Source organism: Anabrus simplex, chromosome 8, assembly GCF_040414725.1.
Source record: "Anabrus simplex isolate iqAnaSimp1 chromosome 8, ASM4041472v1, whole genome shotgun sequence".
In the NCBI taxonomy this organism is placed as follows: domain Eukaryota; kingdom Metazoa; phylum Arthropoda; class Insecta; order Orthoptera; family Tettigoniidae; genus Anabrus; species Anabrus simplex.
Window position 1 is genome coordinate 198,777,807 of NC_090272.1, and position 16,522 is coordinate 198,794,328.

Consider the following 16,522-nt stretch of genomic DNA (forward strand, 5'->3'; position numbering starts at 1 on the left):
CGGGCTACTGAACATCTTTCAAAGGAAGAAATTCAATATTGCCCCAATCACAGAGAAAATGCATGAATCACATCTGCGATGGTATGGGCATGTACTCCGTGGCAGTGAAACCTCAGTTGCAAAGACTGCCCTTCAGCTGATCGTGGAGGATCGCCGACCTTGAGTGTGACCTCAAACACACTGGCTGGGGAGGGTGAGAGATGACATGCGGCTCACCAAACAGCCCTTGGAGGGCTATGGATTGATTGAAGTGGAGGAAACATTGCAAGAAGGCGGACCCCATATATATGGGAAAATGCAAAGATGATGATGAAACTGCAGTTTTAGAAACATTGTAGTGTAGTTATATTTTTTCTTTGCATTTAGGCCATCTGTGGATCACGGTGCTTGTGTTCTAACTGTGTTTTTGTCATCATCTGCCCCTTTTGGCGTACTGGATTGTGTTCTTAGCGGCCTCTTGAGCCTTCCTGTTGACCCAGTATTCCTTCATTTTCACGCCAAATTCTTTCCTGCACTCCTCTGACCAATTCCCGGCTCCTTTGTGGCTAACTGATGTAAGGGATGTTAGGAAAGGTTTAGTTTTGACTATTAAACGGTATGCATTCCTGTCAGTAATGGTGGCTTGATTAATATTAAGCTCTGGAAGATCTTTTGTGCACTTGCTTGTTCCAGGGGAATCCAGTAGCTTTGCCTTTGTTAGCAACCTTGAAGATCTTATGGGATAATCTATTAGGATCCATTCTGTATAGGTGTTCATAGAAAGTCAGACATTTTCTTCTGATGGCATCTATGAGGTTTTCTTGATGCTGGTAGAGTTCATTGTTGGGTTTGTACCATTGCCTTCCATCTGGTAGGGTCCTTTACCCTGTTATTCTTTTCAGGAATTTCCGTTCTTCCACTTCCAGGGCTCTCAGTGGGGTCTTTTTAGTTAGGGATAGGCATTCTGCTGCGTAGAGGACTGATGGTCTGACTACTGCATTAATACGTCTCAGTTTTACATTCTTTGATAAATGCTTTGAGGCATACAGTTTTCTGCAGGCATGGTAGGTCTTGTCTAATTTGATATTCCTTTGTTCAAGAGCCATCGTTTCACTTAGGTCCTCCGATATCCACTCTCCGAGGTACTTCACATTTTTAACTCTCTTGATATGCTTTGTATACTGACTCCAATTGTTGTAGGGGCATCTTTGAAGTTGGTGGTAAACTCGGTCCTTCCAATGTTGATAATGAGACCTGCTTTAGCTGCTATAGAGTGCAGTGTTTGAAGCTGCATAGTGGCCTCATGCATGTCGTTTGCTAATAAAGTAAGGTCATGAGCAAAGGCCAGGCATGGAATCCTCAAGTTATATTATTAGAAATTATCGTGCTTACTGTATCATTGCATAATATTAGTCCAGTTGGGTTAAAATCTCTCCTCTGTTAGCGCTGAGGTAGAAAAAATAAATTATCCAACTAAGATGGTATTTTGAACTCTAAGTTCTATTGTTTCAGTTAACGTCGCCTGTTAGATTCGTGTTATCCTTGTGCACGGTACCAGTAACTCTTTTGATATTTCATCACTTAACTAAACGGCAGTTTTCATTTCTGTTACATAATGCTGCTGTTGTTGTTTGAGTCATAAGTCCATATACTGGTTTGATGCAGCACTCCATAAAACCCTATCTTTTCATTAAAAGATATAAATTTCATTATGATTGATCCGTATTGAACTGTGATTACAGTAGTATTTAAATATTTTATTATGAGGTCCATCTTTTCAATACATTATATATATTGAAAATATATTGAAAATATTTAAATACTATTTTAAAAGGTGGACCTCATAATAAAATATTTAAATGCTATTGTAACCTTTCCATTTCTACATAATTACCACATCCTACATCTGCTTGTCATACCTTGGTCTACCCCTACAGTTCTTACCATCTACACTTCCCTCAAAAACCAGCTATACATGTCCTGGGTGTCTTAAAATGTGTCCTATCATTCTATCTCTTCTTCTTGTCAATTTTAGCCAAATCAACCGCCTCTCACTAATTTGATTATCTCTTCATTCGTGATTCTATCTACCCCTCTCCCCTTCAGCATTCTTCTGTAACACCACATTTCAAAAACTTCTATCCTCTTTCTTTTTGAGCTAGTTATTGCCCGTGTTTCACTTCCATACAATGCCACGCTTTAGACGAAAGTCCTCAAAAATATGTTTCTAATTCCTATATCAATGTTCGAAGTGAGCAAATTTCTTCTCTTAAGAAAGGCCTTCCTTGCTTGTGCTAGTCTGCATTTTATGTCTTCCTTACTTTTACCATCATTACTTATTTTACTATCCAAGTACTGTAACAATACTTATCTACTTCCTTTAAGACGTAATTTCCGAATTTAATATTTCCTGCATTACCTGACCATGTTCGACTGCATTCCATTACTTTTGTTTCAGACTTATTTATTTTCATCTTGTATTCCTTCTCAAAGAACCTCTCCATACCATTCAGCAATTTCTCCAAATCTTTTGCAGAGTCAGATAAAATAAGAATATCATTGGCAAATCTCATGGTTTTGATTTCCTCTCCCTGGACTTTGAGTCCCTTTTCAAATTCCTCTTTGATTTACTTTATCACCCATTCTATGTGAACATTGAAAAGGAGAGGGGACAAACCACAGCCTTGCCTCACTCCTTTCTGGATTGCTGCCTCCTTTTCAAAGCCTTCAATTCTTATCACTGCAGACTGATTTTTGTACAGATTGTGTATGTATGTGTATGTGTAGATAATTCTCCTTTCTCAGTATTTGATCCCAGTCTCCTTCAGAATCTCAAATGGCTTGGTCCAATCAATATAATCAAATGCCTTTTCAAGATCTACGAATGCCACGTACTGTATGTGGGCTTGTCTTTCTTTATTCGGTCCTCTAAGGTCAGATGTAAAGTCAGGATTGCTTCACATGTGCCCACATTTCTTCTCGAGCCAAACATGATCTTCTCCCAACTAAGTTTCAACTTGTATTTCTATTCTTCTGTAAATAATACACGTTAAAATTTTGCAGGGGTGCGATATTAAACTATGTAAATTATTTCTGATCTTAATGAAACTTCCTTATCCCAAAGAAGTTTTCTCACGAGATGATAAGTGTGCTCCATTCTGTACTCTACTAGTGATTTCTGCAGATTGTCAGCTATCTGTTGTTATTACACTGCCAAGATAACAGAAATGATGTACTTAATCCAACTTTGATCCATCTAGAGTGATGTTATTACGGATGTTCTATCGACTTCAGTCATTGGTCAAAGAACACCCAATCAGCGACTGTCCCTCCAATATGGCGGACCAGTAGGCGAGCAGCACATCGTAGCCTGCCCTGCATAATGAGGTGGAATTGCAACACCACTCCATTCCACTGTGAGCTTCACTGCTATCAAAGTTAGTCAAAACCCTTGATAATGCCAAATGCAGTCTTCGGTGAAACATCGGGACCATCACATTCTCCTGGACCATGGCCTGCAAGCCTGGAAAACACTGACATGATTAATAAGATACAGAAGTTGAAAACTAGAAAAGAAGCTGGAATGGGTTGGGTTATAGTACCACATCTGAAATACTTATATGATTACTGTTTGCATGAAAAAGCTGTACCAAATGAATGAAGGTTTGCTATATGAGTCCCTGGTTATAAAGGAAAGGGTGATGAACATAAAGCCAAGAACTACAGGCCAGTCAGTTTGACATATACATTGCATGTAAGCTTCAGGAAAGCATTCTTTCTGATTATATTAAACATGTTTGCAAAATTACTAACTAATTTGGTAGAAGGCATTTTGGGTTAGGAAATGTTATTCTGCTGAAGTTCAACTTGAAGGATTCCAGCAAGATATAGCAGATCTCTTCAATTCAGGATGTCAAATGGACTGTATCGTGATTGATCTGTCTTAGGCATAGCATAGGGTAGATCATGGGAGACTACTGGCAAAAATGAGTGCAGTTGGATTAAACAAAAGAGTGACTGAATGGGTGGCTACATTTGTAGAAAATAGAACTCAGAGAATTAGAGTAGATGGAGCATTATCTGATCCTGTAATCATTAAGAGGGTAATGCCTCAAGGCAGTATTACTTAATAATATATTTAATGGAGCCAAATAGCCATAACAGAGAGTATAGGTTACATTGATGGGTTACATATTTGCATAATCACTTATAGACATTGTTCTTCTTGTACAGAATTCAATGTGGTACTGTTCACACGTTTTTCCACATAGTTTGCAATCACAGTCTATACCTGGGTCATGGAAGTGTTTTGATTTGCAGAGTAGGTGATGAAAACCATGAACTGCTAATCTTGTAATGACATGTCTTAATTCAAAATTAGCTTTTGTCCACGAGCGATCTATCATTGCCCCTGTGCCATAGAAGTCTGGTTGGACTGCTTCTCTCTTCTCCGTCAGATTTGCTAGCAGTTTTTTTGATGCACCGGTGTTCAGTAGTGGCATACTTGTCCTGAGATCTTCTATGAGAAATGATTCCCTTGCGAAGAGATATACAAGTCTAGGTCATGTCGTTTTTGATACACCTATCACCTTCTTTATATAGTTCGCTTTGACCTTTTCGAAGGTTGATAAGTTCCTCATTGTTAAATGTGTCCAGATAATTTCAGTGCCATAAGTCATTATTGGAAGAATTTTTACTCTGAATAGCAACATTGCTGTCTCCAGACTGAGTGATCTAATGTCTTTTATTTCATGCATTGCCATCATTGCTTGAGTTGCCTTTTCTGTGACATGTTTTGTGAAATAATATGCGCTCGATTGCAGGGTGATGCCTAAATATTTGAAGTCTGGTACTATCTTTAATTTTTTATCCCGAATGAAGGTCTCTGCTGAGGCGGGTACTCTCCCTCCTTTCCTGAACACCATGGTGTCAGTTTTTGAGATGTTTATGAACAGCTTGTTTTCGGAGCACCAGTTTTGAATGTCATTTACAGTTTCCTGTAGTTTTGTTATGTCTCTTGAGCCAATTACAATATCATTGGCATACGCGCAAGAAAATACTCCCTCCTTTTGGGTAATTCTTGGGATATCTGCGGTTGCAACTATAAACAGCAAAGGACTCAGTGGGTCACCCTGTAGGACCCCGTTTGATTGAGCTATTGGATCCGATAGAGTGAGGTTATCCGAAACTCGTACTTCGTTCCATTGCAGTATTGATGTGATGAGATAGGTCCAGTATTACTGGACCGCAATATTTTCTTATATGTATAAATGATACGAGTAAAGAATTGGAATCAGTTATAAGGCTTTTTTGCAGATGATGTTATTTATTTATTATTTACATAGTTTACACCCACATTGGAGCACTTGAATCAATCCATTACACCACAGTCTTCACAATATTAGTTGTAATGTTTTCTCAACTTCCTCTTCTCTTCCCAGAACTTTTCATTTTTACTGACCTGGCCACCCTCTCTTCATCTGTAATGGTGTACTGTTTTCATTTGACTGTTTTTAATTTTAGTCTTGTATCTCTACTTCTCAGAATCCTCTTCTCTTTTCTCTCTGCAATTTGTTTCATTGTTATATTCAGCTCTTCTAAATCATTCTGGACCTCAACAAACCAGTTGTTCTTGGTTTTACTTTTCCAAAAGAAAATGTATAATTGTTTCAGCAGTCTGGTCTCTGGTAGTCTTACTATATGGCTGAAAAAGCCAATTCTCCTTTTTCACATTGTATCCACAATTGATTCATTTTTCCGATAGATTATTTCATTAGGCAGCAGTCTACATTGTCCAATTACTTGATGTTTTTTTATTGAAGATTGTCCTGAAGATACTTCTGTCTATTTTTTGGATTTTATCCATTGTTGCTTTGGTATTCAACTTAAACAGAGTTTCACTTGCATAAGTTGCTTCAGGTTTAATTACTGAACCATAATGTTTGAATTTGGCATTTATCGAGAGAGATTTCTTCTTATATGTTCACCATGTGACTCGTTGTGCTTGCCTCAGTTTTGTTGTTCTGTATTCTATTGAGGCTTTCTCATTTAGGTTCCAAGTTATAATTTTCCCAAGATACTTGAACTTTTTTTTACAACCTTAATTTGTTTATTATCGTTTAGTTGAATAGCAGGGCTGTCCACCTCAAAGATTGGTATAATTTCCGTCTTTTCAAATGAAATTTGTAACCCCACTTTTGCTGCAATGTTTTCTAGTTGTTCAATTTGGACTTCAACCTCTTCCACATTATTTGCCAGTAGTGGAAGATTGTCTGCAAATGCTAAGCAGTTTAGTTTTATATTTCTACCAATCTTGATGTTCGGTTAGCATTTCTTTCTTGAAGCTTTTTTGAAGTCAACAGAAGTGATGACTAGGTTCTTGCTTTGAGCTCTTTGATGCTCCATAATCCACTTAAGACTGATGATTTGATCTGGACAACTTCTGCCTGGCCGAAATCCTCCTTGGTACTCTTCAAGTTCTTGGTCCAGTTGTTCCTGTATTCTTGAGTGAATAATTTTAGAAAAGATCTTATATATGACATCAACAAGGGATATCCTTCTATATTTATTGGGATTTGACCTATCACCTTTCTTGTGTGGGGGGATGGATTATTGCTGAGTCCCATTCCTCAGGCATTTTTTTGGTATTCCATATGTCAATAATATGTTTATGCAAGTTTCGGAGAGTTTGATCATTGGCATTCTTCCATAATTATACTGTATAGTGTAATAAATAAGTTAAAAGATTGTGAGCGACTGAGAAAAGAACTAGACAGAGTTATCAGGTGGATAGCAGGCAATGGTATGATGAAAAATGGGATTAAAAGTCAGGTTGTGAGTTTCACTACGAGGAAAAGTCCTCTCATTTTAAAGTAACATGTTGATGGGGTGAAAGCTTCTGGTGAGAATCACTTTAAGTATCTACGTGTTAATATAACAAGAGATCTTCACTGTGGTAATCACATAAATGGGATTGTAAATTAAGGGTACAGATCTCTGCACATTGTTATGGGGGTATTTAGGGGTTGTAGTAAGGATGGAAAAGCCTCCGTGGCTTAGGCAGCAGCGTGATGGCCTCTCACCGCTGGCTTCCATGGTTCAAATCCCAGTCACTGCATTTGGGATTTGTGCTGGACGAAGCAGTGGAACCTATGATACCAGACTCTTCAAAATATTTATTTAGCCCACTAGCTATCTTATTAGCACCATGCTTTGCTGTTGAATCATCCCACAGGATGAAATATCCCTGTTCAGGACTGCAGCTGTGAACACTCAGGTTGTAGTACCATTGTTTACGCTTGTAAAGGCAAGGCCCAGTTTTTAATTTTGTGCTGGGTAGGGCATGCTGGAGATCAAACGTTATCACATGGATACCACTGTCTGTCTTCAAACGTTCCACAGCTTCTTTCAGTGCATCCTGTCCTGCCTGTGCCTTCCTATGATGCAACTCCTGTAGTTTGGTAATAGTGGTAATCTCTTCTTCATTACCAACACGGCGTGCTTCTTTTAACAAAATATTGTACTTGTCACTAATTGCTCATGAATCTTGTGTAGGCTACTCTAACAAACACCATGTCCAAAGTCAAATTCAGAGGGATATTATCAAACAGCTTTGAGATCAAAACAGATGTTAGACAAGGAGATGGTTTGTCTCCCATCCTGTTTAACTGTCTGCTGGAGAAGGTCATTTGGGAATGGATGAATAGAATAACTGAGAACTCTGGATTAAAAATTGGCTACAAAAAGTACAAGTTAAGTGTCACTTGCTTAGCCTTCGCAAATGCCCTCACACTCTTAGCTTCAAGTATGGAAGAAGCTACGTACCAGCTATCCTCCCTCAAACGCATAGCAGCTAAAGTAGGGCTGAAGATCGCTGTCAACAAAACAGAATTTCTGACCGACATCAGAGAAGCACCCACCTTCATTTCTTTGGGAGACAAAATAATACGAAAGGCCAACTCATTCAAATATCTTGGAGAATTGATAACCCCAAATATAAATGAGGACCTTGCAATGAAGAGTAGATGCACTTAATTAGAAAGAGCTTATCATTTTTGTAAGAACATATACAAGTCTAAATCCCTTTCCTTGAATCTTAAACTTAGACACTACAACACCGTAGTAAGACCATCTGTGCTCTATGCCTCAGAATGCCTAAACATGACCTGGAAAGAACAGCTCAGAAAACTGGAACTGAAAGAGCGGAAGATCCTCAGAAAGATTATGGGTCCCATTAAAGAAAGAGATGGGTACAGAATTAAGCACAACAAAGAACTGTACAGTAAAATAGAGAGCATTACAACAGCTATGAGGAAGAGAAGACTAATGTTCTACGGTCACATAGGCAGGATGGACAGCCAGAGACTCACTTCAAGGATCTTTAACACTGTATCTAGAGAGAAAGCAACAAATGCCAAATGGATGAATTTAGTTTGGAAAGACCTACAATACATAAATATTTATCATATTGACATTTATAACCAAGATAAGTTCAGAAAGTTAATCAAGACATCTGACACTATCCAGTCACTAAGAGCTAAATCACTGCGTCCAGGAGTAGGAGTGAAATGGACTCAAGAAAGAAAAGACATCCATAGTGCTAGAATGAAGGAATAATACTGAGCTAAGAAAAAGAAAAAAGCTTGTCAGAGTTAAGAACCACGTGGTCAACTGTAGGCCTAAACGAAGAAGAAGAAGAAGAAGAAAGCAGAAATTTTAAAGGTTTTTATAAAATATTTTTAGGACTTTTAGCGGATAAGCAATAAATATTTATCACATTTTCAGCACATAAAAATCCACTCCCTAGGTTAGTTATGATATTCAGAGTTGAATAATCTATTTGTCACAGCATCCTTTGCTTGTGAGGTTCTGAATTAACCATTTTTATTTTCAAATCTTTATCTTAAACTACTGATCTAGCCACGATCAATGTCAATCATATTTTTCATACTATCAGTTTCAAAATCACTGTGTTTTACGGAAATGTCACTAACACAAATTTCAAAATCACTATTTGCTGAAATGTCACTGACACATCATTGCATTCCCCTGACTTTTGTGCTATATTCTCAATTTAACTTTGAACTGACACACTGGACACGGATTTATCATAATACCTAGATTCATCGGTACTTGAACCCATAATATAAACTTGTGTACAGTTCACCAGGTCACGAACTGAACTGATCACAACTTACTGTGAATTACAATTGTGATCTGATTCTAAATGCAGGTTGGGGATTTGCCTTTGAATTGTACAGTGCAATAAAGTGTGAATTTAGAGTTCAACAGGTGGGGAGAGATGACTTATTTGAAGCCTATAACATACAATGAATACAGAGAAATACTGTGGGAGACCAGGCAACACTGACTGACAATCAGGTTCATTGTGTTGGTATTTGTTTTGCTTACACATGTATGTCCCAGCCCAGCTCAGCTGCCAGTTAATACACAGCTTGGGGATTCATCAAATTGCATCAACTCTGTATCACATCAATATATGCAGTGGTGCTCCAATAGAGAGTTGCATCATAATGTGCAATGTGAATCACATCTGTAAGTAGGTGATGTTCAGATGTCAATATCAAAAACTAGAAAATTATTTTTACACTAGGTGATGTGCCCATGCTTTGCTATGGAATTCTGCATTGTATACAGAATTCTAGGTTAGGTAGTGTACACGTTGTGAGTAAGATGATATTAAATTCCAGCTCTTAACGTTACCCCAGAAACGCAACAGGGAAGTCACCAAGCATCTTTTCTTATGTGAAGACTGGGTTAGGGAATTTTCATTGCAATGATAGGCCCTCTTGCTTACCATCAGTCACAATCAAGTTGAGGAATTTTCATTATAATGGCAGACTCTCACTCTCCACCTGCCTTTTTACATCCTCAGAAAGACTGCCTTTGTAGTTTTCCCAACTGAAATCAACCTAGGTCATTACAATGCTGCCAGTGGGAATGTTGTGACTAAAAGCAATGCTATCATATGAAATAGTTGATCAAATGAAAAACCACACATTTTCTCACTTTTAATGAACAGTAGTATGCTGCTGATCTAACAGTCCAAAGTTTCAGAGCTGGGATTACCACGCCACAGACAGCCATGAATACTCCTCTGCCATTATTCGGTTAAATGTGCTCTCTGCTCATTCTGATCAGTGCCTCAGAGCAGGGATTGAATAGCTGGAATGACATGATGAACCAGTGTGTTATGTACCAGCAGTATCAGAAAATATATGAACCAGAGGAATGGTATACTAGAGAAGAAAATAATAGAAACTCCCATGCTATTTCCCACCAATATTCAGGCAGGCTGTTATACTCGGTACGCAGCAGTAATCCCATTTATCGGAGATGAGTGGGAGCATAAGAGACAAAGAACATCACAACAAACAATGGTCAACCTAATGTTATTGTTGATCAATTTTATGAGCTTTCAATATTGTAGGCCTTCACAGTTAGTTTTCTTCTCTCTGAAATACCACTTTCATGATAGTTGGTACAGTAAAACTGAATAAAACATAAATGATTGGAAATTGTATTCTCTATATATTCCATTATGTAGTACTTTTTGATAGGACCAATAACACAGATACTGTATTTAAAAATTACATTTTAGGTGCCTTCCCCTAAACTACCATTTCATCCAGGGTGAATAAAATTTTTTATAGCTTAGACTGTAGTTTCTTATTCCCAGACTGTATACCAATTTGCATTAAATTCTGTTTACCTATTTCCTCGTGGCTCAGCATTGATATGGACTTGGCAACAAAAATACAAATTCATGAATCTCTCTGTTATCATAGCCGGTATGGTAAAAATGTATAAAACATAAATGATCAGAAATTTAATTCTATATAACTTTAGTTATGCAGTATTTATCGATAGGACCACTAATAACATGAATATTTGAGAATTAAATTATAGGCCTTCCTCTAAACTACCATTTCTCTCAGCGTGAATAAAATGATTTATAGCCTAGATTGTAGTAGCTCATTCCCCAACTTAACATACTGATTTTCATTCATTTCTCTTCAGCTGTTTTCTCGTGATGCGTGTACATATATACATACAAACAGACAGACAGAAATTACGGAAAAGTAAAAAGTGCATTTTCTTGTTACTATGGACACGACTAATACAGAAATACCACTTTTTTAAATTATGAGCAATGTACAGACAAAACTCTTATTTTATATATATAGATTGCATAATTTAATTTGGCTAGAAAACACTTGCTGGTTTAATTTACAATACTAAAAAAAATATGTATTTAGGTATAATGTACCATTGAATGGCTTTGTGGGCCCCCTGAGGCCTCCTCCACCCCTGCATGGTGGGCTGTATGGGCCTGTTAGTTATGCCACTGTGTGTCGCCAACTTACATGAAAGAAACAGAGCAAAATTCAGTGCAAAAATCCCAGATGATTAGCAACATCACAAATTGAGAATTTTTTTTTATCTGTTGCTAATATGAGTTTTGAAAAAAGTTGTTGCTCGGTGTCCATTTTAACATGAGGGAACAAAGCATATGTTGTTAAAAGATAAAATAGTCGTCAGATACAGTGACACAAACTCTATACACAAGAACCTTGTTTATATGAATTAAGTGGGACCGGAACTGATCCGGATGATCAAAAATCTGGATAATCTGGATAAACTAAAAAACAAGTAGGCTACAGTATATGTTATATAATTTATTAACATAAGTTGTATGGTAATACCTTTCTGCAATTGTAAAAAACATATAAGAACAATTTTCTTACATTTACCATTCTGTTTTATGCACTAAAATAAGGTTTTTACATTTTACATTTGTATAGCGTTTGCGTGCAGCACGACCTTTTACTAACATCAGTTCTGCCAGAGTGTTTTCAGTCTATGATTGTAAATAGCCCATCAGTTTGTCCAGCTGCATTTTTGCCTCTCCATGAGTCATTGTTTCTTCTGCTGGAGCGCCAATTTCATTTTTGAATTCACCATCAGTGAATTAGTAGTGCATTGCATTCAGAAGAGCATCGGTTCAAATCCCACCTCGGCCATCCTGGGAATGTTTCTCCAGATGGTACCTTTGACCAAGGCCGAATTACTTCCAATTCCTATCCTTAACTATCCTTGGCGGAAAAGAAACCACTCAAGAAGAGTCGATTCCGTAAAAGAAATACTGTACATGTAAAAATAATTTTTTATTATTTTCGATCCAGATAAACCGAAGATCCAGATTAATGAGGGCCGGATAAATGAGGTTCTTGTGTATTTGTAATGCGCCATATACTGTACTGTGTTATTTCTAGTTGCAGTACATGCTGCACTCTGGCGGATGAAATTGAAGCATTGCATCATGCAGTCACCGGCACAATCTCATTCCTTAACAACACATATAAAACCCAAGCAAACTGAGCCAAACAGTCTTTTGTACAGTGTCTTATGTTCGGAAGCAATGTTCGTGAGATCTGGCTCACACTCAGACAAGAGCTACCAGAGGGCATGTCAGTTTGTGTGCTCGTTCAAATGATGGCAAAATAAGATATGCATACATTTCCTTGAAATTTAAATCTAATATTAACTGGTTTTGGGTGGAAAATAATCTCATATTTCTTCTTTGTTACCGAGTGAGTGGGCCGTGCGGTTAGCGGTGCAAGCTGTGAGCTTGCATTTGGGAGATAGTGAATTTGAACCCCACTCTCAGCATTTCTGAAGATGGTTTTCCATGGCTTCCCATTTTCACACCAGGCAAATACTGGGGATGTACGTTAATTAAGGCCATGGCCACTCCCTTCCCACTCCCAGCCCTTACCTATCCCATCAACGCCACAAAACCTATCTGTGTCATTTTGACGTAAAGCAGACAGTATATATATCTTTCTTGGTTACATTGGTGGTGCCATGGCACACTAGCACTACCTCATGAACTGCCCCTGGTTCAACTGTGTTTAAATTACAGAAATGGTGGTAAAACTCTTGAAGGCTGGATGATGCTGAAGCAACATGGCAGCACGCGCACCACGCTCCATGCAGTACTCGGCCACTGGAGCACTGAACACATAATAACACACATATTTCAACAAATACACACCCTGTCTAACCCTCTATGCCTTGTTTAATTAATTATGTAATCATGACACTGTTAACAGCATAAAATAAAAAATGTACTTCTCAACAAGACGCATTGTTAGTAAAACAAAATAACACAGTTGGCAACGGATATCATCGTTGTATCTGCAAAAACTGCTATGTGAAAACCAACTTAGAACTTTGGCCAGTAAGGTTCAATATTGTACAAGTAATGTCAAGGAATTCTCACTCTTGATGATGTATGTGCTGCAGGTCAGCATTTCTTCGACAATATTATCACACAGCGGTTTTCACAGGTGCAATTACGAAATCTTTCTCTATATATGGAGAACTCTATTATAACATGTATTTATCCTTTATCAAGTAGGATCCAATATTTGAGAGTTTTGCTGACATAGTTGATAGATCATTTGAAAGAAAGACAATAGCCTATACTGTAAAGAGTATATCTTGAAATTTTACAGGATGATACTCTTCCAGCTACAACCATCCCAGAGTTCTACGCTGGACAGGATGTATTCGTGACAGGGGCCACTGGTTTTGTGGGGAAATTAGTGGTGGAGAAACTGCTATGGTCCTGTCCAAGGATAGGAAACATCTACATGTTAGTGCGGCGTCGTAGGGGAATGAAGCCCCAGGACCGTCTCAGAGAGTTCACCGAGCATGTGGTAAGTCCTGTACTGGTATTGGTTCCCCTTTCACCCAAGGTAGATGTGTACCGGGAGCTTCAGATACATACTCTGCAGTAGAAAGGGTAGTCTATCCGGTCTGCTGTAGAATCTTTTGTTCTGAAGCACAAAACAGCTTCCCAGAACTGTGCATTGCTCAGGTTACAAGGCATGCATAATGGGAACAGATCAGACTCACATGGACGTGCACACACAAACACACACTCTCTCTCTCTCTTCCTCTGTACGTGTGCATATATGTAAGAGGAAAGAGCTGTTCTTGAACATTTATTATGATGAAATGCAGAGTGATATTCGTAGGTATTGTGATTTACCATTCACTTTATTTTCTATATATAAATGCACCTGACAGATGCGAAGACCCAACATAAATGCAATGTAAATATTAATGTTATACCAGTTTTATAGTATCATTTGAAGCAATTCCACATACTGTATATCAGTTGACTATATTTGTAAGTAGTACAGGAGATATTACAATTAGAATTTTGTAAACAATATAAATTTATTAAGGATGAGCTGTGTGTTTAATAGAAAACATTGTTAGCGTAAATTGTATAATATTGTATTATAGGAAAAAATTTTTTTCTTCTCTTGTTAATTTAATATTTAGTGCTTGACAATAATGTATTTTAGTGTACCATTTGCCACCGAGGTAGACACCTCATTTGCAAATAAAGAGATTTTGATTTTTGATACTACAGAGTATGTGTCTGAAGCACCCAATGCAGTGACCACAAGCCCAGTTACGAACTTGGTATTGCTTTCTCACTTATGCAAAACTCGTCCTGTTAATTTTCTTTTCCAATTCCCACTCGATAAAGTTGTTGGTTTTCATTCCCCTAACACAAAAAATGAAATGGTGTATGGCTTTTAGTGCTGGGAGTGTCCGAGGACAAGTTGGGCTTGCCAGATGCAGGTATTTTGATTTGACGCCTGTAAGTGACCTGTGCATCGTGATGAGGATGAAATGAGGATGAAGACGGCACGAACAACCCCTGACACAAAAATTCTTGGATTGAGGAATCGGCATCGAACATGGAGTACCTGTCCCGTGTTATGGTCTTATGTATTTTCCGCAATTTTCACTATTGTGTATCTCCTTCTGCATGTATTCTCCTTTTCTTGAGACTAAATTTACCTGTAATTTTGGGTTTTATCAGAAAAAACTTGCGTTAAGACACAGAGAAGCAATTTTTCTTGAAAATTGTTCGAGGTAGGAAAATATGTTGTACCAGAAGTGCTGGTCTAGAATTGATTTTGAAGTATTTCAAACTTTAAAATACGCACCGCACACCAGCAAGCAGCTGGCTACAGCAAACATGTGGCGAGTGACATAGGAGCCAGCTCCAAATCGCCAAGGCTAAGTTACGTCATTCATTAAACTTTCCATACTTTCTACCCATAATAACTTGTATATTAATTACGATACGAATATGAGAGTAATGCCTCCAATACTACCAAGTTTCATTAAAATCCACCATGGATTAAGAAAGTTATGGAGAGGAATTGAACTGCTGCAGTTGCTGCAACTCCAGTATAACAGCGACGTGAGAATCAGACACAAATGAGTCTTGTCCCACTGTCGAACCTGTACGGTTGACTGCTGGGGGTCATCATTGCTATGATACGTCAAAGTTATGGAGTAGAAGAATTCGATACTCTGCGAAAATAATGGTGAGAACACATACTTAATATTTCTCTATCTATGGACTTAGCCGCATAGTTAGCGAGTGCGATACTTTGAACATTTTCAAGTGACTAAAATCTTGTGTATCAGAACTTACAGTTCTTAAATTCATAAACTGTGAATTGAATGGAACTTTGAAATACTAGTAACTTTCCTAACTTCACTGTGCTGGTCTTCCTGTGAAATAGTTTTACATTATTTGTGAACTCAGGACGTTGTGTGAATGAAACCGATTTTCACTCTTCAGAGATTGAGTGAACAATTTTATTCTACATCTTTAAAACAATCTTGCGAGTTAACGGGACTAATTTCGCTCAATATTTTGCATTCTAACAGTGTTGTATATAGGCATTTAACGTCTAACACCCAGTTGGAGTGATTGTCATTTAACTCAGAGTGAATAATATTCCTATGACATCTAGCAGCATTTATTTCAATGAATAAACTCTCCAAATGACTGTAAATAGAATCAAAGTGATCTTGAAATTCTGGAGGACCTGACAAATGTTTCCTTCCTCAATTCTCCAAACATTTAAAGCACTAATTACCTTTGATTTTTGCGTGCTTAATTTCACAAGTGCAAGTGATATTAGGAAGTGTACAGATTTGATTCCATTAACTCCTTAACTGGGGAATAGTTTTGTAATGTCAACCAGCACAACGTGCACTTTTGGAATGGGTACAGTAGCGTGCGGCAGACATAAATACACAACAGAAAAATACATTTTGCTTGATTTATTATAAATTATTAGTGATATATTAGAAATTCAGTAGCATTATATTATTATTATTATTATTATTATTATTATTATTATTATTATTATTATTATTATTATTATTAGCATATTCTCCCAATAATGGAAGACGTTAAGCAAACAACTCAATCAAGCTTTCTTTGGGTTCTTCTTGTTCTTCCAATAGGCTTTCATTCTCTCTGAGAAGGCTTGTTTACGTTCTTCCGACCATTTCGGTCTGCACTGTTTTTGCTTTGGTTGCTCTGATGTAACTTCCCACTTGTTGACTTTGTGTCTGAAGGTGTCTCTTTCTAAAATGTCTGTTGCACATATGTTTGCATTTTTGAGGTCCT

General features: G+C 37.7%; 1 protein-coding gene across 2 annotated transcripts in view; it reads left to right on the forward strand.

Moving 5' to 3' along the window:
* The window catches only part of LOC137501881 (putative fatty acyl-CoA reductase CG5065), a 191,894-nt gene that overhangs the window by 57,138 nt on the left and 118,234 nt on the right, over window positions 1–16,522 (forward strand). Inside the window, exon 2 of one of the 2 annotated variants that reach the window (XM_068229016.1) lies at window positions 13,521–13,724. The exons of the other annotated variant lie outside the window; for it this stretch is intronic. Within the exon in view, the coding sequence (XP_068085117.1) occupies window positions 13,521–13,724 (204 nt within the window). The remainder of the gene's footprint in view (window positions 1–13,520; window positions 13,725–16,522) is intronic. 2 annotated transcript variants of the gene reach the window in all.